We start from the raw sequence: 26,324 nt of genomic DNA on the forward strand, positions 1-26,324 counted from the left end.
GTATTATTTTTTCCAATGGATACTAAGTTGTTAGGATATACACACACACACCCACAAACACGTAAGCTGGTTGGATCTAACTACTTAATAAACAAAACCACTAGGAATTTCTTTTGGCCGTGGGATAAAATTACTGGGTAAAAATTACCAAGACATTAAAGACCAAAAAAGTTTGGGAACCTCTGTCAAGGATTGCCGCAGGGCTCCGTGAGTTAATATAAAATAACCCTCTGAAGGCCTCTGGCAGAGGGAGCACCCGGGAACCCCCAACTTCATGATTCTTCCTCCTCCAAGCTGGAGAGGGAAGGCTCAGGTGTCCCCCCTCCAGGACACCTGAAGAACCTTCCTCAGCCGCTAAGGCCCAAGCCAGGGCCAAGGAGGAGGGGACATGTCCACTGGTCAGGACAGGGGCCCGACTCAGTCACTACCCAGGCCCTGGCAGCACCTCCCACACACCTTTAATTTGTGTTCACTGAGCACCTACTGTGTGCCGGCCAGCACGTAGTCCATGGTGGTCCCTGTGGGGAGGAATCTCAGATCGGCTCTTGCTGCTGCTTCCTTGTTTCCTGCAGGACGTCTGAGGGATGGGGATGTGGGCAAGCGGGCAGTGGCTGCGTAGAGAGCCACCCAGCACTGTCCTGAATGACAGGGAGGCAGTGATGAGGATGCCCAGCCATCCTCTTGCCAAGACCAGGGCTGAGTCTTCGTGCCAGGGCTGAGAGGAGGGGTGGGGTGGCAGGGTGGGGCACGGGGCCGCCAGACTCAGGCCTGCTGCCCTAATGGATGTCTAATGTTGACTTTCCTCAGTCGAGTCTCCGCCTGCTTTGTAAATGAGCCACATTAGGGTCATGAAACAAAGTCATAAATGCAGCCCGCAGTGCCACAGAGAGCCAAGGCGGCCGTCACCCGGAGGCTGTGTGGTTAGAAGGTAGGGCAAGCCTGCAGCTGCATCCGTGGCTTCCCATATACCTGCTCTCATGGCCACCATCCCCAGAGGGGGGTCCAGTCTCCCTGTTTCACAGATGAGGTACCTGAGGCCAGTCAGGACTGGTTCAGACCCTGGGGTGTCTGAGTCTGAAGCCTGAGCCCTGCCCTACACTCCTGAGGCCTGAGACTGAAGCAGGGATGCTGGTGGCGGGAGGTGGGCCTGGAGTCCTCTTGGCTGCACCCAGCTCTCCCTAGAACCGCCCGCCTGGCGGGAGGGTCACAGTGAGCAGCTCTCAGGCCACCGGGAGACCCATGTCCAGCTCCCTGGGCACTGTGTCATCTCGCCATCAACTGCCCACATTCCCAGACCCTAGGGGCTGCCAGTTTACCTACAGAGAAGGTGTCTCCCTGTCTGGCAGAGGAAAGCAGGTGTTTGGGAGCCCTGGCCTGGCCTCGGGAATCCTCGGTGCTTTTCTTAGTTTAGATGCCCACTAACCAGGTGACCTTGCGTCAGTTTGATGGATTTCAATTTCCCAAGCTTTGAAACACAAAAAACAGTCCTGGCCTTGCTGGCCCTTTGATGAGAGAGCCCCCATAATTGCAGACACCCAGCCAGTGTCAGGGTCTATTAGGAATCTCAGGTATGGGGACACCCACAGTGTTATGGAGCTGCTCCAAAGATAGGCAGTGTGGAGCCCCGGGCAACACTGAAGTCTGGTTTCTTGGGTTCAAACCTTGGTTCTGCCTCTGGCCAGCTGTGTGACCTTGGGCAAGTTGCTTAACTGCTCTGAGCCTCAGCTTCCCCATCAGTAAACTGGGGACCAATATAATATACCTTACAAAGTTGTTGCAAGAATTAGGTAAGTTAACTATGTAAATGGAAACATAGCAGTTAATTCCAGGGAAGCATTAGTTGCTATTTTGATGCAGCAGTTTGTACCTAGGCTCCTCCTAGGCACTCATGCATGTTTATCTCATATGATCCTCAAAAGATCCCAGAGAGAGGAGGAGTGCTCACTTCCCTTCCCTCTTCAGAGACAAAGTAACGAGGTTGGAGTTAAGGGCTCTCCATGGGTCACAGGGAACATGCTGGATTCATCCTTTTTCTTGCTGGCTTCCCCTTGGGTCCCCCAGGTCACACACACATACCCCACCCACAGCCCAGAGCTTGGAGCCAGTGACAGCCCATGCATTTTCTCAGCGCCTCCGACTTAGCAGAAGCTGTGATCCACAAGGAGATGACACTGATAAAGCATGTTAGGCACATTTTGTTCATTCTGCTCTTGAAGAACCATGTGTCCCTTTGGCCCCTCTGCCCAAAGGGGGACTCCCCATACCTGAGATTCCCGTGGCCTCCTGGGGCCCCAGCTCCACTTGCTGGACTGGAGCTCTGGGACAGTGACAGGACTGCGCAGGCTGGCGAGGGGCTGGGCAGACACATGCACCCCTGCAGCTTAATTCGGTATTTCCTCGGGAGCAGTTAGCAGAGGAGGACAAGCCCCCTGCCGCTTGTCCCCAGCCTCCTGATTGTTTGGGGCTTGGCATTGGAAAGTCAATTTTCCTACGTGGATTGTAAACCAGTAGCCTGGCCCAGCCTGGTTTCCCTCCCTCCCCACACTGGTGGTGGCCAGGCCCCTCTCCCTTCCTGTTTGTCTCACCTCCCGAGGTGCTGTTCTTTCCAGGGAGCCGGCCGGTTTCCATCTGGCCCCTTTGCGGGAGGAGATGGCCGCCTGCACAGCCTCACTGCCTTCCCAGCCTCCCGAGTGCCCTCATCCATAGGGCCGAGGGTGTGGATTTGGCTGAAGTGGGAAATGCTAAGGGGGTGGAGCAGAGCCACAGACCAGAGGAAGGGAGGGTCTGGGGGGAGGCTACAGGGAAGGTGGTCTCCCCTGCATGCTGCTGCCTGCCGTGGGCTTCCTGGAGGAGGCAGCACTCTGGGAACAAGCACCAGGGAGCCCAGGCCTGCTGCTGCCACCCCACCTCAGCCCACCCTCGCCCCTGTGGGCCCTGACTTGTCTCCCTGCTTCCATCAGCCTGGCTGGCTGGGGCTGCACAGGGCAGCTGTGGCTTCGGGGCAGAGCCGGCCTGGTTTGAGCTCCAGCCTCAGGCCCATTTCCAGCTCTTCACATACTGTGGCATCGCCGTGGGAAACTGGAGGGAGGCCGGGGAGGGCCGGTGGGGAGAGCTGGAGAGGGGTGTCCTTGCCCTGACGGGTCACCTCACCTCCCTGGGCCACCCTGACTCCTCCATCTGTAAAAAATTAGAATCACACAGCATCACAGGGCTGGGACTGGCTCCAAAACACAGCCTCTTAAAAGCAGGTCACAGTGGGGAAACCGAGGCCACAGGAGTGTCAGACCTCGCCCAGGCCACAGAGGGCGGCCCAGCAGGTCTCCTCCAGCTGCCTAGCCCTCCTCCTCCCCTGGCCTCCTCTCTCTGCCACGGCCCCCAGGGGATGGAGGGGACCCGGGCCTCCCAGCCTGTGGCCTCACGGAGCCCTCCCCCCCTCCATCCTCTGCAGGCACTGATTCTGGCAGCGAGGTGCTCCCAGACTCCTTCCCGTCGGCGCCGGCAGAGCCGCTGCCCCACTTCCTGCGGGAGCCGCAGGACGCCTACATCGTGAAGAACAAGCCGGTGGAGCTGCGCTGCCGTGCCTTCCCCGCCACGCAGATCTACTTCAAGTGCAACGGCGAGTGGGTCAGCCAGAACGACCACGTCACGCAGGAGAGCCTGGACGAGGCCACCGGTGAGCCCACCCCACTTGCCGGGCACCCCCAGGTCACCCCAGGCCCAGACGGTCCTGGGCCTGGCTCCACCCTGGCTCTGTGTGAGACCTCATACAGCCACGGCAACCCCGGGCCTCCCTCTGAGGTTCACCCTGGACCAGTATTTCCCCAAGGCTTGGCCGCTTGCCCTGTCTGACTGGGTGACCAGGTGAAACAGCACCAAATCCCTTGCTGAGAGGGAGCTCCCTTTTCCAGTTACCTTCCATCCTCTGTTTACATCAAAGAGCAGGTCCTGTCGGGGACAAGGTTCTTCCCCGCTCCCCCAGCACCTGCTGTGCTCCCTGTTTAAGGAAGAGGAGCCGGCTCTGTCTTGCAGCCCTGCCCCAACACCCAACCAGAATTCTAGACCATCGCTAGTTTCACAGGTCCTCTGTGTTGGTGAGAAATGATACCGTTTTTGTTCACAATAATGATGCAACGCTTCCTTCATAGAAATCAGTTGGCTTCAGTTTTTTAAAAGGCCTGTAATATTAAGTAAATAATCATAGAGGTGGTGCTAGGATGCAGCCCAAGTCCTGCAGGAGAGGAGAGTGGCAGAAGCGTGGGAAACTAGGAGGAAGCGTGGGATGTGTGCAGGACCCTGGGCACCCCCCACCCCAGGCAGGAGGCAGAGCCTGGGGCTCCTCACATCTCCCAGAGCCCAGCCCCTGTTTACAGTACAGGAGCTTCGGGGGTGGAAATCCTTTCCCCGACTCAGGCCAAGAAGGGGGGCCACCCACTGCGGGTCACCTGCGGACGGCCGGCTTTGGGCAGCCCCAACCAACCCCAGGCTCGGGGTGGCTCCTTTGCCCCAGGGCCTGCCTTGGCTTTGATTTCATTTTTACCATCTCTTCCCTGACCTTTTCTTTCTCCTCCTTTTTCAGCCCTCTCTTCTTTCCTTCTGTCTCTCCTGCTTCTCCCTTCTCATCCCCGTCTCCTTTTGTCTCCTTTTGTGTCTTTTTTCCCTTATGTTTCTCTCTCTCTGCCTCAGTCTCATACTTGTGTCTCTCCCCTGACATACTCTCTTTCACTGTCTCTCCTTCTTTCTTCCTCCTTCAACTTCTATTTTTCTGTGAAAAGCTGACAGATTTCAGAACCACTCAGGCTTAAAATCATACCCCAGAATGTACTTAATGTCATTCAACGCTGTACCCTAAAAATTGGTTAAAATGGTAAGTTGTAGGTTATGTATATTTTACCAAAAATGTTAAAGAATTCCAAGAATTTTAAAAGTTAGAGTTGGAGTCTCATTCTCACTCAAAATCTAAAAATAAAAAAATGATTTTTTAAAAAAATTATTTATTTATTTATTTTTGGCTGCATCGGGTCTTGGATGCAGTGTGCGGGCCCTTCGTTGCCGTGCGCGGGCTTCTCTCTGGTTGTGGTGCACGGGCTTAGTTGCACCGTAGCATGTGGGATCTCAGTTCCCTGACCAGGGATCAAACCTGCGTCCCCTGCATTGCAAGACAGATTCTTAACCACTGGACCACCAGAGAAGTCCCAAGAAAAGGATTTTTTATCTGATTTTTTTTTTTTCTTTTTTTTGGCCACACCGCACAGCTTGTGGGATCTTAGTTCCCCAACCAGGGATTGAACCTGCGCCCTCGGCAGTGAAAGCATGAAGTCCTAACCACTGGACCACCAGGGAATTCTCCAAAAAAGAAACTTTTAAAAGGAAAAAAAGCCCATATCCCAGCTGCCCCCATGCTCTGGCTTTGTGACCCTGAGGAAGTCACTCAACCTCTCTGAGCCCCAGTTTCTCTCGTGGTAAACTGGGATATTAACAGGTCTTGGTGAGGATGGAACAAGGTGGTACCTGTACAGCGTTGAGCACAGTGCCAGGACCCAGCAGGTGCTCAATAAACACCTGTTTCCTCCATCTTCTTTCTGGGTTTTTGTTGGCTTCTTTCCTCTTGAAACCTATTCTTACTTCTCTGTCCCCCTGAGCCCCTCTGGCCCTGCAGAGCAAGGGGACAGTGTATCCTGCTAGGGCCCCTCACAGACTCTGTGATTATTAGTAACAGGGTGGCTCTTACTCCCCTGCTACCAGACACACAAGTCCTGCCAGCCCTAGAAATCAAGACACTGTTGTCCCCATTAGCTACAAAGAATGGACAGTGGTCCAGCAGGCCACACCCTTGGCAGCAGTGTGGCTGGTTCCTCCTTCTCTCCACCCCTAGCCCTCCCTGGCACTCTCTGAAGCCTTGAAAACAGGCTGGGGGCCAAAACAGGTGGGATGAGCCTACCTACTAGCTCATGCCAGGTCAAGGCAGGCAGCCCAACTCTGGGTGTCCTGGTCCAGGCACTGCCTGCCACTGGCCATCATGCTGAGGGGGACACCTAGTCTGGGACCCAAGTCTGGGGGACCAAAGGCCCCTGTCCTCTTTGCCTGCTGGTGACCATTGCCACGGTGTCAAGCCCTGCTGGGTGGTAGTTTATCTGTCCAGCTGTTGGGTGCTCCTGAAACATTCTGGATGGATGACCCCCTAGAGAGGGGCCACTCCTCCAGGCTCCCAGCCTGGTGAATAAAGGCCAGGGCCCCACTCTCCTGCCCCGGGCCACGCAGCATCGCTTGTAGAGCAAGCAGTCCAGGCAGCCACTGGCAGCAGGCAGGGCCCCTGTCCCCCAAGAAGCCTCTTCCCTCCTGGTGTTCCACCCACAGCAAACACCAGCCCCCTCCAATTTAGATCCCTGGCCATCAGGAGGGGTTCCTCACTGTCTGGGCTCCCAGTGCAAGGGCCCCCCTCCCTCAGGATGCAGGAGAGTTAAGGCAGTGATTTCACTGGGAGAGGTCCAGAGAGCTGTCATTCATTACTGGGCAGAGCTCTAACTGGGGCAGGACGCCAGACAGCTGATCTCAGCTCTGCTGGCAACTTGCTCTGGGACTTTGGGCCTGCCACCTACCCTCTCCAAGCCTCAGTTTCTCCAGATGAAAAAGGAAGGGGCTGGATGAGATCCAGATGAGCTGCCAGCTTAGATTTGTGTCCAGCCTGGGCTGGGTGCTGTAATCGCCGTGATTCATTTAGAATTTACCCTGAGTGTTTTACTCTGATGAGGGAACCGAGGCTCAAAGAGGCTACGTAACTTAGCGAAGGTCACACAGTTGGGGAGTGAAGGTAGGGCCAGAATTCAAACCTGTCAAGAAGCAGTCCAGCCCTCCACCTAACCACCATGCCACAGGACTACAATGTGTACACTCAACAGTCCCACCTTTGAGGGGCTTATCAGAACCCACAAGCAACCATGAGAAGATGAGCTCAGATACATGATGGCGAGGGGGAATAGCTTTAGGAATTCCGAGACCAAGGGGGTAGTCAGGGAGGGCTTCCTGGTGGAGGAGGCCTTACAGTTCTCCCACAAGCTTTGGGGAGGAGCTTCGGATGGGTGCCCTCATCCAGGAGGGTTCATCCCTTTCCTGAATGTAGAGGGTTTTGTCAAGGGAGGATTGGCAAAGACTGAGTGATTCCTTCTCTGTGGGCTGGTGGATCCAGTCATTCAGGGAGGCCCTTGGGCCCTAGCAGGGAATCATTGAGAGGTTAGGGGTTCCCAGGAAAAGGGGCCTTCCCTCAACTCCAACCCCACAGGCTCCTGAGCCATGACCAGAGAGAGGCCACATGCTTGCCTCATATTTGTTGAGCCCATTGTCTGTGCCAGGCCCTGGGCCACAGCAGTGAACAGGGCAAAGCACCACCTCATTCTCCTGCAGGAGATACAGTTAACACATGAACACGTCAATAAATAATACAGTTCCAGGTAATGGTCAGTGCCACGAGGGAATCAGGCCTGGTGGGGAATGATAACTGCATAGACCAATGTCCAGTGCAGTGGTGGGAGTGCTGAGCGGTACTTTGACAGCTGGTGGGGGTGGGCCAGCATCAGGGGGCTTCCCTTTGAAGTGAGGCCCAGCCCAAAGCTGACAGTGACTGGGAGTTCACTGGACACAGAAAGGACAGAAGAGAGTTCCAGGCAGGGGGCTGGATGTGCAAAGGCCCTGTGGCTAGAGAGGCCAGGAAAACATGAGGGCCTGGAAGACACCCAGTGAGGCTGCAGTGGGTAGATCGTGCAGGGCCTGGAGGCCACGTGGAAGGTCTGGGTCTTTACACTGGGATGACTGGAGACATAGCAGGGGAATGACATGCCATTTGTGCCTTTTGAAGAGCTATCTGCAGGGTGGAAAGTCGATTGGATGGGGGCAGCGGGCTTGGGTTAGCCACTGAGTTTCCAGGTGAGCTGCAGTGGTGGCTTGGGCCAGGCTCGAGGCAGATGAGATGAGAAAAATGGAAATGTGAGGCACTTGGGAGAGGAGCCCACAGGACTCAGCGGGTTGGAAAGGAGAGATACTATGGTCCCATGTCTGGTGTCTTCTGTCCTCAGACCTGCCCCCTGATGGCGTCTCTCTCCTCCTCCCAGGCCTGCAGGTGCGAGAGGTGCAGATCGAGGTGTTGCGGCAGCAGGTGGAGGAGCTGTTTGGGCTGGAAGATTACTGGTGCCAGTGCGTGGCCTGGAGCTCTGCGGGCACCACCAAGAGTCGCCGGGCCTATGTCCGCATTGCATGTATGCCACCCTGACACCCTCACCCCATTCTCCTGAGCCCTTTCCCCTTCCCTGTGGATCCTGGAGAGAGAATTTCACACACAGACATCAGGGCACAGGGATGCCAGCTCAGAAGGCTCCATGACCCAGAACCTGTGACACCTTTGGCCCCAGGATTTCTAACGGCCCTTTTTTGCCTACTTTTATATAAGGAAGCTGCCAGCTTCCTCACCATCCCCGGCCACCATGTGCATAGGATCCCAGAGTCAGGGAGGGAAGCTTGTTCCCCCGAGTCCACCTGGTGAGGCCCCCATCTTGGAGAAGAAGTTCTCCAGGTAAAGGCCGGGTGTCCCGGTGAACATTCCCTTGGTGTGCACTGCCACCTAGTGGCTAGAATGGGGCCCTTCAGGATCCAGCTCTGCCTGACTGGCCTCCTCCCTGCACCGCCTGACTGTGCCTTGGAACACTTTTCCTTCCTTCTCCCAGACCTGCGCAAGAACTTCGATCAGGAGCCCCTGGGCAAGGAAGTGCCCCTGGACCATGAAGTTCTCCTGCAATGCCGCCCACCAGAGGGGGTGCCTGTGGCTGAGGTGAGTGGGGATATGGGGAACTTTTGGCATGGCAGAGGCCAGCCAGGCATGCTATTTACCACCAGCCACAATGCCTCAGCCTTCCAGAGCCCTCGCGTTTCACAGATGGGGATATCAAGGCTAGAGACAGAGAAGGGAACTGCAACCTCTGTAGAACTCGGCGCATGCCAGACCCCACAGGATGGGGCAGAGCTGGGGCAGGAACCCCCAGGGCTCCTTGGGTTGACCCCAGGCTCAGTCTCCTGCAAGAGAAGTGGCCACATACACCATTTTCCCCCACCCCACCCAGAACCCAAGGCCCCAGCTTTAGTGGATCATGATACGTGCACCTGAGCACAAACTCAGCCCACAAGCTGATCACCCCTTCCTGCACCACATGGCCTGGGCACCCCTGGGTGATGCCCACCTGTCCTCTTACTGCCCTGCTTGTGTTCCAGGCCTGCTTCCTCTCTCCCACTGCCCGCACTCATGGTCCTCTAGTCAGAGCAGGGCATGGGGAAACATCTCAGCTTTGTTGCCAGGGACCTCAGTAGAACAGGACTGGGGAAGATGGAACTCTGGGCTTCCAGCTCAGAACCTTTGCTCTAATCACTTAGCTTCCCCCCAGCCCCGGCCCCCATCTGGAAATGAGCTCAGACAGACACCTTCTGTAATAGCTACCCCTCGTGGCTGCCATATGTGCCAGGCACTCGGCACGCTGGTCCTCGTAGCAACCCTTCAAGGTGGATATTGTCATCCCATCTTATGGCTGGGAACACAGCACTGGGACAGGTGAAGCGGTCACCCAGGGTGACCCAGCTAGTGAGTGGCAGAGCTGGCATCTGCACACCCAGGTCTGTCAGACCAGGGACCATGTTTTTAATCACCTGCCAGGCCTCTCACCCTGGCTCAGGGAGTTGGTTTGCGGAGTTAATGATGAAGACATGTTCTTATTTAGTACCAGTACTTACCGTGAGCCAGGCATGGCCTCCACACTTTCCATATACTGATTCATCTCATCCTCACAGTAGTCCTATGGGTAGTGCTATTAAATATCATGTTACAGTTGATGAAATTGAGGCCAAGTGGAAGTCCCTTCCCAAGGCCACTCAGCTGGTGGGTGGTCATCTTAACCACTGTGTTCCGTAGTGTCCAGCACAGTGCCTGGCCCGTGGAGGCCCTGCCCCCTGTGTCACCACCATGGGTGGACATGGCTAGAACTGCAGTCCTGTTTATGGTCAGGCCTCCCTTCCCCCCAAGAGAGGGCCCACTCCCGGGGGTGCAGGGGATCGGGCCCTGGGCCCTCACAGCTGCAACCGTGCCCCTGCAGGTGGAATGGCTCAAGAACGAGGACGTCATCGACCCCACCCAGGACACCAACTTCCTGCTCACCATCGACCACAACCTCATCATCCGTCAGGCTCGCCTGTCAGATACGGCCAACTACACCTGCGTGGCCAAGAATATCGTGGCCAAGCGCCGCAGCACCACCGCCACCATCATTGTCTACGGTGCGGCCCAGAGTGGGCTGGGTGGGGGTGCGGGGGAGGACACGGCCGAGGGGACCCCGTATAGTCTGGGGCTATACGGCTGACCCTTCCCTACCCGGAAGCCAGCAGGACCTTGGTGAACGGGTGGGGAGGAAGAGGAGGCCCAGAGAGGGGAGGTGCCTTCACAAGGTCACACAGCAAAGCTAGTGGTGAAGTCAGGAGCACTTGCCCCTTCTGAGGCCCTTTGCTTATCCCTGAAGGGGAAAACCCAGTTCTCTGAGAGTCAGGGCTAAGGCAGGGCCCAGTCGGTATCCCCATCCCCGAGCCTGTTGTTCTAGCAGTTAGGGACTACTGCTCAGGCCGGTCATCTGTTCCTTGCTGTCCCCTTGGGTGGGAGGGCCAGAGCCATGGCTGCAATGAGTGTCGTAGAAAGAGCCCTGTACTGGGTTCCAGTTCCAAGCTCCCCATTACTCACGGGGAGACCTTGTGTAAGTGTCAGCCCTCTCTGGACCTTTGTTTGCCATTGTACAATGGGGCGGGGAATAGACAGTGACCTCCTGGGTTGCCTCTGGTGCTGACAGATGCAGCCCAGGTCTGCCCGCTGGTATCTGAGTCCACAGCCCTGGAGGCAGGAGGGGTCCAACTAGGAAGGGCCAGGCCTCAGCAGAGGCGCCTCATCATGGCTGGAGGGTGGGGCTTGGAGGCCCCATGGGGCGAAGAGCCATGCCAACCTGCTGACAACTGCTACCCCTGCAGTGAACGGCGGCTGGTCCAGCTGGGCCGAGTGGTCACCCTGCTCCAACCGCTGTGGCCGCGGCTGGCAGAAGCGCACACGGACCTGCACCAACCCCGCCCCACTCAATGGAGGTGCCTTCTGTGAGGGCCAGGCCTTCCAGAAGACTGCCTGCACCACCGTGTGCCCAGGTGAGGCCACCGGCCAGGTGGCAGTCCACCCATGCCCAGCCCCATGCCAGCCCCAGCCCTGCCTTCTGTGCTCTGGTGTCTGCCAGTCAGAACAGCCCATCTCTCCCCGTTGGGGTGGGTGAGGACAGAAGGTGCTTGTCCCGGGCCCCCCAGCTGGCTCACCAGGCTGGACTGGATGCTACACCCGCTGACCTCCTGTTCTGCCCTGGGCTGCGGGAGACACAGAGGCAGAGGCTCTGAGCTGCAGTCTGAGGGGTGGGCGGTCTGCTCTCCAGGCCGAGGGTTGTCAGCGCCAGCCCCCAGGCCGGGGCCCCAGAGGCTCCTGGGGTCAGAGAGCCTGTGCTCCTGCCCTCGACTGCTAGACACACCTGGCCGCTGACCCTGCAGTCCTCTCTTTCTTCTGTGTTACTCTGTGGCCCTTCGGTTGGTCTGTGTTCTCTCTTTGGTGACATGTTTGTGTGACTGATGTGGTGTTTTTCACCCTGAGTTTGTGCCTCTGTGTGTACACTTGTGCCCTGGGTTGTATCTGCGTCAGTGACCTTATGTGTCTATTTGGGCTGTCTTCGCCCACCTGGTGCTCCCGTCTCTGCGCTGGCATGAGGCGTGGATTTCTCTGGATGGCATGCGTGTGTCTTGGGTTCCTCTTTCCCTGCTGCACTGTGTGTGTGTGTGTGTGTGTGTGTGTGTGTGCGCGCACTGCTGTGTTGTGCACACATAGCCGTGTGTGCATTCTGTGCATGTGTGTGTCCCCATGCACCACGTGCTGTGTCCCCACAGTCGATGGCGCGTGGACAGAGTGGAGCAAGTGGTCGGCCTGTAGCACCGAGTGTGCGCACTGGCGCAGCCGCGAATGCATGGCGCCCCCTCCCCAGAACGGAGGCCGGGACTGCAGCGGGACCCTGCTTGACTCCAAGAATTGCACCGACGGGCTGTGCGTGCAGAGTGAGTCCTTGGAAGGCAGGGCCCAGGGTGGGGGCTCTGGAGCCAGATACGGGCCCCCGGCCCCCACCTCCCAGCCTGCAGTGGAGCAGCCCCTCGGGGCCCCTGCCCACCTGCTACTCTGTCATCTCATCCATGCATCTCCCCGTCACCTCCTCTACCACCCTTTCCCTGCCGTCTGTGTCATTGTCTTTCCCTTTATTTCCCTCAACAGATAAGAAAACTCTAAGTGACCCCAAAAGCCACCGTAAGTCCCATTTCATGGCTGTTCTCTTTCCTCTGGGGGGATCCCTGGTTTTCCTCAGTTGGCTTTTCCAGGGGGTGGGGTGCAGGGCAAGGTGAGGGGCAGGGAGAGCTGAAGGTGCCCACTACCAGCCCTCCACGGGGTTCCCAGCACCTGACGCTGCATGTGGCATGGTCTTCATCACAGTCAGACAGGCAGACCCTCAGCTGACAGAAAGGCCCTAGGATGCCATCCTGACCCCTCCCGTTATAGGAGGAGAAACTGATTCTCAGAGAGAAGGGACATACCCAAGGATCCAGCCAGGATTCGAACCTAAGTATTTGGCCAGAGCTGGTGCTCCGAGCCCCACCCCTTGGTTGTCCTCTGTGGGAGGCCGCCAGCAAGCAGGCCCACACCTGCCCCTCACTGTGCCCCCAGCAGCTGACTGAAGCCTCCTAGGTCCTTGGGATGCCCGCTGCTCTGCGTCAGACCCTAGGGGCTCATCATTCATCCCCCAGGGGCTATGCTCCACTGTGGTAAAGCTGCTTGGGCAGATTGGCGTGTGGTAATTAAACCACAAATTCCAAATAATTCTGGAATTATCAAGTCAGTAATGAGGCCTTCAGTGCAACTCACAGGGGGGCCAGACTGGTGACTGATATTGTAAATCACCAGGCAAGTGACCCCCACGATTAGTGACGATGTCATGAGGCGAAGCCCCCAGAGAGGTGGGAGCCCAGCCCTGGGGACCTTCTCGGGCAGCTCTCCTGGGGAGCCCAAGGATGAGGAGAGATGGGGGTCCAGAAGGTGGTAGAAGCAGGCAAAAATGAGGGCTGAGAGCCCTGCCCTACCTTGCTGAAGCTCAGGTCCCACCAGGAAGGAAAGCGGGCCTTCCTCTCCGAGGGTCCCTGGGGAGGGGAGGGAGTGGACAGGGGCTTCCCGGAGCTCCCAAAGGAAACAAGGGGGAAGGGCAGCCGTCTTGGCTAGGCTGTGCTGTCCAGTGTGGTAGCCACTAGCCACGTGTGGCTTGAAAATTGTATTTATCTTAGCTGAAAATAAATACATTTAAAAACTCATTTCCTCAGTCAAGCCAGCCGCATTTTAGTAGTTTAATAACCACCTGTGGCTAGTGGCTGTCATGGGGGACAGTGCAGACACGGGATGGGCCATCCATCACCATGGAAAGTTCTGTTGGGCAGCCCTGCTTTGGACCCTGCCTCTTGACCCCGACACTTCCTCGCCTAGCTATGTGGAGTTACTTCTAGCTGAGCAGCAGCCTGCCCTGCCCCTCACCCAGAGCTGGACCTCCTCCAGCCCAGCAGCCTGTCTGGGGGCAGGGAGTGTCGACATGGGTTGCCTCCCTGAGCCCCTTCCTTCCCTTCCACCTGCTCCCCTCCTCTCCATCCCATTGCCACGCATCTCATTCCCCTCGTCCTGTTTCCCCTCCATCCCTCCCTCCCCACCCCCGCCCACCTCCTGCCCTCAGCACAAAATGGAAGGTGAGCTCAGAGCGGCTACTTGCAGAGATTTCTGGGAATCAGGGCCTTGGGTCCTATAGAGATTGCTGCAGGCTGCTAGTAAGGCGCTAGGTCTTAATCCCAGCTCTGAGAGGACACTTAGTGGTCCTGTGACTCTGAGCCGCAGGCGCCTTGTCACCTCCTGGGCAGAGAGCAATGAGTTAACTCTCGGGAGCGTTAACTCCAGGAGTCCCTTTGCCTCTCCATGCCACACGGGGAGGGAAGCAGGGCAGGGAGGCAGGGACATTTAGACCATTTTACTTATAGAGACTGATGCTCAGATAGGTTCAAGCCTTGCTTGAGGTCACCAGCCTGTCTGGCAGGGCTCAGATTAGAACCTAGCACAACACCACTCTGTCCCAGGCCCTGCCTCTCCCCGGGGACCAAGGGAATCTCTGGCTCCCTCAGGGCCAGCGCCTCTGCCCCCTGGCCCTCACTCAGCCCTCCTGTCCCCGCAGTTCTGGAGTCCTCGGGGGATGTGGCGCTGTACGCAGGCCTTGTGGTGTCCATCTTCGTGGTGGTGACCGTCCTTGTGGTGGTAGGGGTGGTCGTGTACCGCCGCAACTGCCGGGACTTCGACACCGACATCACCGACTCGTCCGCCGCCCTCACTGGCGGCTTCCACCCAGTCAACTTTAAGACTGCGAGGCCCAGTAAGGACCTGGGAACGCCTGGGGTGGCGGGTGCAGGCAGGGTTCCCAGGGGGTGTGACAGCCAGCCAGACCAGCCAGACCAGAGCAGAGGCTCCTGACTCCCTCAAGAGGTTTTCCTAGAGTTTTCTCTAAAGATCACTGGATGAGTTTGGTTACAGAGATGCAGGAAAGAAGAAGTAACCTAGGTGGTGAGTCCCTAAGCTTCCTACCGCAGGTGGCAATGGAACCTTTCAGAGCTGGACGTTTGGGTAGGATTTTGTAAAGGAAGGCGTCCCAGCAGGTGCAGACAGTGGGACAGGGCCAGCGAGGCACGGCTGGTCTGACTGCAGCCCCCGGCCCTGCAGACAACCCGCAGCTCCTGCACCCATCTGTGCCTCCGGACCTCACTGCCAGTGCGGGCATCTACCGCGGACCCATGTACGCCCTGCAGGACTCGGTCGACAAGATCCCAATGACCAACTCGCCCCTGCTGGACTCCCTGCCCAACCTCAAGATCAAGGTCTACAACTCTAGCACCACCAGCTCTGGGCCAGGCCTGGCAGACGGGGCTGAGCTGCTGGGAGTCCTGCCACCCGGCACGTACCCTGGTGATTTTGCCCGGGATGCCCACTTCCTGCACCTGCGCAGTGCCAGCCTCGGCTCCCAGCAGCTCCTGGGCATGCCCCGTGACCCGGGGAGCAGTGTCAGCGGCACCTTTGGCTGCCTGGGCGGGAGGCTCAGCATCCCTGACACAGGTGGGTCCCTGCTCTGCTCACCCATCAGTCTGGCCTCAGCATGTCCCCTCTAGACAGTCTCAACACTCACCCAGCAGAAGATAGGGCTTCCCTGGTCCCATTTCACAGATTGGGAAAGTGAGGCCCAAGGGGAAGAAGTGATTATAAAATAGAAGACCTGGAGTCCAGGCCTGCCTCTGCCTCACAAGGGCAGGGGAACTCTCTAAACCTCAGTTTCACCATCTGGTGAGTGGGAAAGTATACCCCGATATAGTCAACAAACCTACAGAGTGCTGTTGAAAAGGCAGGGCTGCCCAGCTCAGGTTGCAGAGCCAGCAGTTGACAGTTTCCCAGCATCATACACTGAGCTAGGCTGGGACTGGCACTGCACCTTCAGACTCCAGGTCTTTGCCCCATCGCTACACCCGATCGCAATGCCAGTGGCCCCTGTGCTGCTTGACAGCCCCTCTGCAGTCAGTGACCTGGCCTTTCCCTGCACCCCGTCCCCTCTCCCCACTCCTTGCTGGTGACCACCAGGAGCTCAGATGTCTTTCTCTCCCTGCTCCAAGATGGGGGCCAACCCCCCATCCCCTGTTCTAAGCTCCTGGACTCCCTCCAGCCCCTCCCTACTGACCTCCCTCTCCCCCTAGGGGTCAGCCTGCTGGTGCCCAATGGAGCCATTCCCCAGGGCAAGTTCTACGAGATATACCTCCTCATCAACAAGGCAGAAAACACCCTGTGAGTATAGAGACCCCAGCCCCAGCCCAGCTGCCCCCTCCTCAGCCTCTCTCTCCCTGCTGCTTGCCCACCTTGGGCTCAAATGTCACCATCTCCCCTTCTAAGTCCGATCCTAAGGCCAGAGGTAGTTCTCCAAGGAAGACATTGCTAGATCTTATTATGTTCACATTTAAACCATGCAAAACCAGCACAACAAATCATAAAACTTAAAGCCAGTTGACCAGCTGGCTACAATATGACAAAGGGCTACTATCCTCACTATGTAAAGAGGTTTGGGAGATCAATAAGAAAAACTGAACATCTCAGTACAAAAATGGACAAAGGATATGAACAAGTGATTCACACACTTTCTCTTATACACACACACACACACACACACACACACACACACACACACATACACACATAGCGGCCAATAGGTTATGAGAAAATGTTTGACCTAATTTGTAGTCAAAGAAACAGTTATTCAGACAGCCATAAGATACTGGAAGTTTTTTTGCTTCATCAGCTTGCAAAGCTATTTTCAGATGTCATAATACCTTCATACTGGTGAGAGAATGGGAACACAGCCCTCCCAAGCTGCGTCGGTGGGAGCGTGGATGGGTGCCAGCTTTCCAGAGGGCACTTTAGCAGCACCTATCCACAACATCCCTGGAGTGCAGAACCTTTGAAAATGGGAGCAAAGATCTGGCTATGAGAATATTGCGGAGTAATAGCAAAAATTTAGAAACGATCTCAAGGCCAGTGCCATTCTTCCTTAACCCGTGGCCTCTGGGAGCCCCCAGGGCGCAGTCCTGCCTTCTCCCATCCCAGGAGCTGGGGCAGAGCCCGGAGGCCAGCACCGCTCCCTCACTGCCTCCCTCCTGCCCTCCATCCCACCCCAGCCCGCTTTCAGAAGGGACCCAGACAGTATTGAGCCCTTCGGTGACCTGCGGGCCCACGGGCCTCCTGCTGTGCCGCCCCGTCATCCTCACAGTGCCACACTGCGCTGAAGTCAGTGCCGGTGACTGGATCTTCCAGCTCAAGACCCAGGCCCACCAGGGCCACTGGGAGGTGAGGAGCCAAGGCCGGGGGGCCGGGGGGCCGGGTCCCCTAACCCAACCTGCCTGGACCCCCTCCAGGGCCTTGGCTGGTACAGCCACCTCACCTCCACTGTCACCCTGCAGGAGGTGGTCACCCTGGATGAGGAGACCCTTAACACCCCCTGCTACTGCCAGCTGGAGGCCAGGTCCTGCCACATCCTGTTGGACCAGCTGGGCACCTACGTCTTCACGGGTGAGTCGTACTCTCGCTTGGCAGTCAAGCGGCTCCAGCTGGCCATCTTCGCCCCCGCCCTCTGCACCTCTCTGGAGTACAGCCTCAGGGTCTACTGCCTGGAGGACACGCCCGTAGCACTGAAGGTAAGGCCAGGCCCTGGGTACCCACACGGGCCTGCACGCTGCGGGTACCTCGCCCACAGCCGGCCAGCTGCATGGTACCTTCCAGTATCCCCCTCCCCAGGATCATGGTACCTGCCAGGCACCCTCTGCCACCATCAGCCTCATTCAGTCATTCAGTTGTTCCTCAAACATTGAAATCGCATCAGATCCTCGAGATACAGAGATGAGTTGGGCACAGTTCTGCGCTCACCAAGCTGCGGGCTAGAGGTGGGAGACAGACCAGGGGATCACTGATGCGGGGCTAAGGGAACATCGGCCTAGGAGCGGCTGGCAGGTCCTGGTTGTTGGGGAGGGGGTCTGAGAAGGCTTCACAGCAGGGCTGACCTTAGACCTAAGCTCCAAGGGACAGGTGGGTGTTCCAGGCAGAGAAGGAAGAAGCACATTCCAGGAGACAGAGCAGCTTATGCAGAGGCAGGTGTGTTGTTCTGTGTGCCAAAGCGTGCAGGGGTGTGAGAGGTGGGGCTGGAGAGACAGGCAGGGCTCAGCCTCCCAACAGCCTTAGGGTCATGGCAAGGAATTTGGAACCTATCCAGTGGGCGGGGGCAGAGACCCGGTGGACACCTGTTCATGGGTGCTATTTTGAAAGCTACGCAGTGGGGATGGGTAGACAAGAAGCAGGGAGACCAATTGGGAGGCTGCAGCTGGACCCTGGACAACAGACAGTGACAACAGCTGGAGAGGGGCCTGGAGTCTGTTTAGTCAGTAGAATGGACAGAAACAGTGACTGATGGGAGGAACAGGGGGAGGGGGAGGGGGAGGGGGTGGCGGCTGACAGCCAAGCTCCTAGCGTGTGCAAAAGAACGGACAGTGCCCTTAAGCGAGGGGGGTGCATGGCAGATGAGAAGGGGTTCGGGGCAGGAAGAGAGAGAAGGTGAAGGGACCGGATTTCAGCACCTAGAACCTGATGACGGCAGGTGTTAGTACCACCCTGTCCCTCCAGCCTCTAAGACCCTGTCCATTCTCTGCCCAGCCCTCCCACCAGTTCCCAGGATCTCAGTCTCATCCTGACAAACAGTGGAAGAGCACAGAGCCTTGGCCCTATTTAAACCCCTTTTCCTTCTCCATCCTTCCATCCCCTGCTGCTATGAAGCCTTCTCCTTTCCTGTAGCTCCAGGCCTCCTGCAGCCCACGATCTGTGGGCCTTTCTATCTCCTCTGCCTCTCAGTCTCATGTGACTTGTCTCAGACTCCAAGTTGCCGACTGATGCAACACAGGCTAAAAGGCCTTGTGGGAGAGTGAGTGTCTTCTGCTGGGACCAGGCTGACCTGAACTTGCAGGAGGCCCATCATAGCTAGAGGCTCCTGGGAAATGCTCTTGAAGCGTGGATCCCTTGGTATTAGGGCATTGGCTAACATCTAGTTATAGTCAGAGAATGGATTGGAGATCAAGAGGGAAGTTGCCACATATTGGCTTGATGGCGTTCTTTATTTATTCAATCCCCATCCATCCGTCTGTCCATCCATTCATCCATTCACCCATCCATCCATTCACCCATCTATCCATGCATCCATCCATCCACCCAGCTTTCTGCCCATCTGTCTGTATATTCATTTAGTCCATAATCTGTCTGTCCATCCAGCCATCACTCATCCACGCATCTATCTTTTCTTCCATCTGTTCTGTTTCTATACCCATCCATTTGTATATTCATCTGCACAACATTTTGTCTGTCTGTCTCTGTTGATCTATCCATCCATTTGTCAACCCATCTCTTTATCCATCTACTTAACCATCCATCCATCAGTCCATCTATTCAGTCATCTGTAAATCCATTCATCCATCCACCTGTCCCACCATCTGCCCATTCATCCATCTGTTTTTCCCTCCATCCATTCATTCATGCATCTCTCCACACAGTAAGTCTTCTATGAGCACTTACCAAGTCCCAGCCCTGTGGCTCAGATGGTTCCCTGCCTTCAATGTTACAGCCTAGTTCCCTCTGCCCATGTGTGTCCCCAAGCCCCAAACTTGCAGAAGGAAAGGGCCCTTTGGCCAAATGTGATGGGCTCCCCCTTCTCATTGCTCCCTGGCCCACAGGAGGTGCTGGAGCTGGAGCGGACCCTGGGTGGCTACCTAGTGGAGGAGCCAAAACCCCTGCTGTTTAAGGACAGTTACCATAACCTGCGCCTCTCCCTCCACGACCTGCCCCACGCCCACTGGAGGAGCAAGCTGCTGGCCAAGTACCAGGTGAGGGCTGGGCCGCAGGAGGGGGAGGGATGGAGCTGGGGAGGGGCGCACCTGGGGGGCTTCCCAGAGAAGACCAACTCCCCTCCCTGCCTCCTCCCTCGGTCCTGTAGCCTTGGTCCCCACTCCCACCCCTGTGTCTCTCTTTGTCTCCCTCCCCCTGCCACCCCTGTCACATACTCCCACACACAAATGTCTGTACCCATCATCTTTAAAGAGACCTTACCACCTCTAAGAGCGTTCATGGCTGGCAGATTGTCCAAACTAATCTCTGATGGTCACATCCCTCTGCCCGCGCCCATCTGTATGACACCATTGAGTCCACAAGGCTTCCCAGACCCAGACACATGCACCCACACAGTCACATATTCAGACTCGTGCCTTCTCACCCATATACTCCCTTTCTCAACTGAAGGGCCCTTGCCCAGTTCTTCTTCCTCTGCCCACCCGGATGGAGAGGTCCCAGCCCTCCCTGAGGCTGGCCCCCTTACCTGCCTCCGCCTCCATTCCCCGAGGGCAGGGCAGGCTGGCCTCGCCTCCCTGACCCTGCCCCTCCTCCCCCAGGAGATCCCCTTCTATCACATTTGGAGTGGCAGCCAGAAGGCCCTGCACTGCACCTTCACCCTGGAGAGGCATAGCCTGGCCTCCACGGAGCTCACCTGCAAGATCTGCGTGCGACAGGTGGAGGGAGAGGGCCAGATATTCCAGCTGCACACCACGCTGGCAGAGGTGAGGACCGAAGCGCGGATGCCCCACGGGGCTGGGCGCTGCAGCGTGCAGACCCCAGGCTCCTCCTCATCTGGGGGAAAGGCCACCTCCCACAGAGCTGTGCCCCTCACCTCCCAAGTCTGAGCTGGGACTGGGTCACTCTTTGCTAACAGCTGTGACTTACTGAGTGCCGAGCCTGGGCTTGGCCTGTACCAAAACTCACCAAATCTGTACAACCACCAGGGAGACAGATACGAGGATCCTCACCTGGAGATGAGAAAGAAGGTTTTAGGGAGAGCCGGTATCAGGACCTTGTATCCAGCCAACGCTTGGCCCAGGCCTGTGGCTCTCCACCACTATAATCCGGATTGAGGTTTATAAAACCTAGGCCACCCAGGAACAGTGCGAGGCCCTCCTTGCAGTGCAGTGTAAAGAGCACTGGATATAGTCTAGACCAGCGGTCCCCAACCGTTTTGGCACCAGGGACCAGTTTCATGGAAGACAGGTTTTCCACGGACGGACGGGGGTTGGTGCAGGGGATGGTTAAGGCGGTAACGCGAGCGATAGGGAATGGCCGATGAAGCTTCGCTCGCCCGACCCCGCCACTCACCTCCTGCTGTGCGGCCCAGTTCCTAACAGACTGCGGACCGGCTGGGGACCCCTGGTCTAGACCTGGCTCTACCACTAACATGGCATGTGACCATGGATTAGTCACTTCTCCTTTCCAGACTTCATTTGCGTTTGTGTAAAAGGAGGTCCCCGTGGATTAGGCTGGGGCTGAGGCCCTCGTGGCTTTGTAGTGACGAGGTGGCACCAGCACTGGCCCAGGCAGTGCATTAGCGTGTGCACCCCGAGGGCGGAGACGGGGTGTACAGCCCTGGCCCTGGAGAGCTGACCTTCCAGGGGAGGAGCCCTTTGACTGAGCCGCTGGAGCCTGCCCAGAGGTGGGGGAGCGGCCGGAGCCTCCAAGAGCTCACAGTCCCCAGGCAGGAAGGCTAGAGGGGCAGATGCCCAGTGAGCCGTGCACAGGGGGCCCTCTGCCCCTCTCACCCGTGCCCCCTGCTCTTCCAGACGCCTGCCGGCTCCCTGGACGCCCTCTGCTCCGCCCCCAGCAGTGCAGTCACCACCCAGCTGGGACCCTACGCCTTCAAGATCCCCGTTTCCATCCGCCAGAAGATATGCAACAGCCTGGACGCCCCTAACTCGCGCGGCAATGACTGGCGGTTGTTGGCGCAGAAGCTCTCCATGGACCGGTGAGTGTCGGGACAGCCCGCCCGGCCTGGACCAGAGCCGCCCCCCTCCCTCTGTCCCCATGGGGCAGGTGGGGCAGGCAGCCTGACGGACCAGGAGCGGATCCGCCATTTGCGGTAGACCAGGAGCTCAGGCTTGGGTGTGCTAAGTCTGAGAAGCTGGTTCCTTCAGGAGCGTCGTGCTCGGAGTGCTGGCCCTTGAGAATCAGGTAAAGCCAGGATACCAGCCAAGCGTGATCACCGTCAGCAGTCCTGTGTCCAGGACAGAGCAGGTGTTTTGGAAATGCTTGCTGGGTGACAGAATGCATCCTGGTGTCAGAACTCTTCTGGAGAACTTAAAGTGCTGGATAAATATAATGGCATTTAGTCATCATTATTGTTATGGTACACTTACTGAGAAACCATTTAATACACCTGCGTCGAGCAGGTGCCACGTAGAAGACATCTTACTCAGAATGGGTGGGATCTGTAAGGATGCCAAAGCCTTTGTTCCTGATTTCAGGGCAGTGCATGGGGCGGGTGAGAGCAGGCAGACAACGAATGTGGGATGGAGAGAGAGAATGGAGGGCTAGGTTTGGACAGCCTCCCCTGGGGCCAGTGTCTTTCAGTGATAGTAATAACGATGCTGATGACTGATGATGAGCAGGACAGTTTCCATTTTAGAGATGAGACTGGGGCTCAGAGAGGAGCAGTGACTTGCCCAGGGCCACACAGCCTGCAAGCAGAGGGGCTGGGAATTCAGACCCAGGATTGTGGGAGCCCGGAGCCCACCATCCCGGTGCTCCTGGGATGTACCCTCAGTGCTCCCTCCACCCCAGGCTCCTGGGAGGGGCTGAGCATTTTGGGAGCCCAGTGTCCTTCTCCTTCCCTCCATCAGGTACCTGAACTACTTTGCCACAAAAGCGAGCCCCACGGGTGTGATCCTCGACCTCTGGGAAGCTCTGCAGCAGGACGACGGGGACCTCAACAGCCTGGCGAGTGCCTTGGAGGAGATGGGCAAGAGCGAGATGCTGGTGGCCATGGCCACCGACGGGGACTGCTGAGCTGCCCCAAACCCTCAGGCTGTTAGGGACCAGCAGGCGGCTGGCACAGGCAGACCCAGGGCAACCTCCTGTGGGGCAGTTGGGCCTCCTCTGCTCCCGAGCTCACAGCCAGAATCGCCCTTCCTCCTCCTCCTCCCCTTGCCCCCCCGACCCAGACCACGACCAGCCTTAGGAAATCCATGGACGTTGTTGTTGGGAGGACCCAGCGGTCCTTCTCCACCTCCTGCTGTCTCTCCTGACCTCAGACCGCTGTGCAGGAACCGGGGTGGGGATGGGGCCTCTGGAGGCAGCTAGGGGAGCAAGGAGGTGGCCCTCCCACCCTGTGCCCCAGGGTCTCTGGGGTGCATCTGTTTTAGTTGTGCTCTTCATTTTCTTCCTCAGCTATTGGTTTCTCCCTCCTCCCTAAGCCCCTTTCTCCTTTCACACTGTTTTCCTCTTTGAAGAGTCAAGTACAGTTCAGACAAACTGCTTTCTCCTGTCCACAAGCAAAAAGGAAGAGGAAAGAAAGAAGGAAAGAAAGAAAGCTTCAGACTGCTAGTAAGGCTCAAACAAAGAAGAAAAACACCAAAACCACAAGGGAAAAGAAAACCCAGTTTCTTAGGAAACGCAAATGATTTATTATCCAGATATTTGGATAAGTCCTTTTTAAGAAAAAAAAAGAAAAACAAAATGAAAAAACAACACAAAAAAAATAGAAAACACTTTTCTTGAGTATGGGTGAGTGTGGGCATGCTCGTGGTTCTGGCCAGGAGCGTGTGTGTGTGTGTGTGTGTGTGTGTGTGTGTGTGTGTGAGAATCAGGGAGAGAGAGACTGAATAGGGAACACTTTGCTGCTAATGATTTTATCTTAGACTGAATTCTTACAAGGCCTCAGCTTCCACAGTTCTACAGGGTCAGATGAGGTTTGAGCTGTGGTCCCATGTTTCTTTCTAAAATCTTAAGCAGATGCTGAATCAGTAAAGCCAAGGAGCCCTGAGATCTGGCTTGGGATGGGGTCCTGCCTCCCTCTCACAGCCCCAGGCAGGTGCTCCAAGTCTCATCTGGGCTCCCAGGAATCCAGATGAAGAGGCCCTGGGATGGAAAGTGTGGGCGGGCCAGCCCAGCTGTGAGCCAGGGAGAATTTCCAGTACTGTGGTCTGGTGGCTTCTGGAGAGGGGCCATGGCCCAGAAGCGGGACCCTAACAGAGAGAGAGAAGTCAGGGATGAGAATCCCCCATGGACAGGACACATCTCTCTCCCGCATCCCAGGGTGGGGCCAGCCAGGACACGCCCACCCAGCAGCCTCTGGACCAGGTGGGCTGGAGCAGGTGGGTGTTCTCTTAATGCCCGGGATCTGCCCTTTCCCAAGCTTGGTTACTTCTGTAAAACAGAAGGGGTGGATAAGAGGGCCTCTCCAGCTGCAGAAGCCTGAGCTTCTGGGGTCAGTGTGGCTTTGAGGAACATGTTAGCAGCCGTCCCTGCGGGTGGCGTGGGAGGCTGGGAGGTGGCTGCTCGGCTGTGCTTTACACACTGGCCCGGGGTGGAGGAGGCAGGGTGGAGGGCTATTTTCCCAGCTCTGATCTCCACAGGCACCCCCTGTCACCCTCCCTCCACAGTCTGACAGAGTCTGAAGGAAGCTTTGACAGGCAGCATTCCAGGGTGGAGGGCCTGGCACCCCCTCTCCAGCCTGTTCCAGGATGTTCCAAGGGGCCATCAGGGTCCCTTTTTGGCCATCTGGTGATGGCTGGAACCAGAATCTTGAGCTGGCACAGAGGCCACATCAAAGGCTTCTCCTCCTTGGCACCCGAGCCAAAGCAAGTGCCACCTCTGGGCATTGACCCCAGGGCTTTGCCCCAGCAGGTCCATGAGCATCCTGGCCTTTATGACCCCAGGGCTTGCCCCAGCAGGTCCATGAGCATCCTGGCCTTTATGACCCCAGGGCTTGCCCGAGCAGGTCCATGAGCATCCTGGCCTTTAAAGGTCTGGTCTCCTGGGAGGAAGGCAGGTTTGGGGGCTGTAGTCCCAACCAATGTCCCCAGCCTGGCTTTCCTGCCATGCACCAGGGAGCTTATGGGGATAGTGGGATTCTTACCACCCACCAGCCCCCCGGGCAATGGGTTGGCTGTGGGCAGTCAAGGGCCTGCTGGGTTTGAGAGAGAGGGTTCCTTTTTATCAGGGCTGCTGAAGGGGCCAGGCCTGCATCGGGCTTGGGCCCCTGAGGCTGAGACCATGGCTCTTCATTACCCCAGTGCCTGTGTGGACGTGGCCTCAGACAAAGGCAGTGAGCCTTCCCTGCCAAAGGTGCCTGTCCACTACAGGCTCAGCATCCTGGCTCGCTCCTAGTCTGAACTGTGTGGGCCTGTGTGGTAGCTCGAGGGCAGCCTGGAGTCAGCGTTCAAGCTCCAGCTTTGCCATTAAACCTCTGTGTGACTTCAGGCATATGACTGCCTTCTTGGGGCCTCTGTTCCTTTTTCTACCAAGGCCCCACAGCTGCTGTCTGAGGACTTTGGGGCTCTGATACGTCACTCTAGTCTCCTGATGGGAACGCTAGTGGGTAGAAGTTGACGGTGGTCGGCCATGTCCCGCCTCCGTGCCCCACCCTCAGAAGCGAGCTGCTTCCTCAGTGCCCAGGACGGGAGCTCTTGGTGGGTGAGGCCGGGCCAGCCCCCCAGGTGCCATTTCTAATCGGATTCCCAGAAATTGTGTACCAGGGCCTGGAGCACGGAACCAATTGGCTGAAGCCTCCTGGGAGGGTTCAAGCTGTCCAGCTTTATAAGAAAAGCCTGGAAAGGATTTGCTGGCTCCATCAATCTGCCACGGCTGCTGTGACTACGTCTGCAGACTGCCCGCCTCAGGGTGCGATGGACGTTCCTCCGCTTATTCGAGCCTGAGAGGCAGCCCCACACAGCCGAGTACCTTGAGAACTGCAGATTAAGTGCCACTGCAGGAATGCAGGGCCCTCGCGCGCTGTTGACGTCTCTCTCATCTCTGTGGTGTGTTTGCGCGTGTGTGCGTGTGGCGGGGGGGGCTTTTATCCGCGGGCACATTAGCGTGCCTCTCCGGGAACGTGACCCCACCTGTGTGTACATGTGTGCCCTCCTTGCGTCCAGGCTGGGCCATCTGGAGGTTGGTGTGCCTGGTTTTGCCCTCTCTGAGTCCACAGGGTCAGTCGGTGTATCTTCTATGTGCCTCTCCCTCGGCCTTCCCTCGCAGTGCCCTGGGCTCCAGGGGGATCCTCCCCACTCCTGGAAGATCCAGGACCCTCTGGTCCCTTTTCGCCAGCAACCAGGCAGCTGAGCCAGGTCCCTTAGCAGGCCCTCTGAGGAGAGGTGACCAAGAGCCTGGGTGCAGGGAGCAGCTGTCCTGTGGGCCAGGGGCTGGACCACTCGCCTGGGCCATGGACATGGTTCTATGCTCGGGGCTGCAGGGCTGCAGGGATGGCCCCAATCCCACCTCTGTTTATTCTGTAAACTACAACCTGTAAATAACATTTAGCATTCCTATTGTAACAAAATTAATTTTTATGAAATAAATTATATTTCCTAGTCTAATAAAAAATTCAGGTTGTATTCTGTCTTTTTTCTTTTTTTTTAGATTTTTTTGGTATGGATGGACTTCTTTTTTTTAATGTCTTTATTGAAGTATAATTGCTTTACAATGTTGTGTTAGTTGATGCTGTATAACAAAGAGAATCAGCTATATGTATATATACGTCCCCATTTCTCCTCCC

The 26,324-nt window shown here is 56.9% G+C and overlaps 1 protein-coding gene across 4 annotated transcripts in view; it reads left to right on the forward strand.

Annotated features, from left to right (window-relative positions):
- The window catches only part of UNC5B (unc-5 netrin receptor B), an 87,964-nt gene extending 61,899 nt beyond the window's left edge, over positions 1-26,065 (forward strand). Inside the window, exons 2-18 of one of the 4 annotated variants that reach the window (XM_049697278.1) lie at positions 3,449-3,673; positions 8,103-8,246; positions 8,712-8,815; positions 10,125-10,305; positions 11,041-11,208; positions 11,986-12,150; positions 12,362-12,394; positions 14,346-14,540; positions 14,885-15,274; positions 15,904-15,991; positions 16,876-17,044; positions 17,158-17,391; positions 19,468-19,617; positions 20,179-20,343; positions 21,394-21,575; positions 22,450-24,501; positions 24,549-26,065. In XM_049697278.1, the coding sequence (XP_049553235.1) occupies positions 3,449-3,673; positions 8,103-8,246; positions 8,712-8,815; positions 10,125-10,305; positions 11,041-11,208; positions 11,986-12,150; positions 12,362-12,394; positions 14,346-14,540; positions 14,885-15,274; positions 15,904-15,991; positions 16,876-17,044; positions 17,158-17,391; positions 19,468-19,617; positions 20,179-20,343; positions 21,394-21,575; positions 22,450-22,615 (2,759 nt within the window). In that variant the 3' untranslated portion in view covers positions 22,616-24,501; positions 24,549-26,065. Of the gene's footprint in view, positions 1-3,448; positions 3,674-8,102; positions 8,247-8,711; positions 8,816-10,124; positions 10,306-11,040; positions 11,209-11,985; positions 12,151-12,361; positions 12,395-14,345; positions 14,541-14,884; positions 15,275-15,903; positions 15,992-16,875; positions 17,045-17,157; positions 17,392-19,467; positions 19,618-20,178; positions 20,344-21,393; positions 21,576-22,449 lie in introns of all 4 variants that reach the window. The other 3 variants (XM_004273162.4, XM_033434168.2, XM_049697279.1) reach the window with 3 other exon arrangements.
- The last annotated feature ends 259 nt before the right edge of the window (positions 26,066-26,324 follow it).

This window comes from Orcinus orca, chromosome 14 (genome assembly GCF_937001465.1).
Source record: "Orcinus orca chromosome 14, mOrcOrc1.1, whole genome shotgun sequence".
NCBI lineage: Eukaryota > Metazoa > Chordata > Mammalia > Artiodactyla > Delphinidae > Orcinus > Orcinus orca.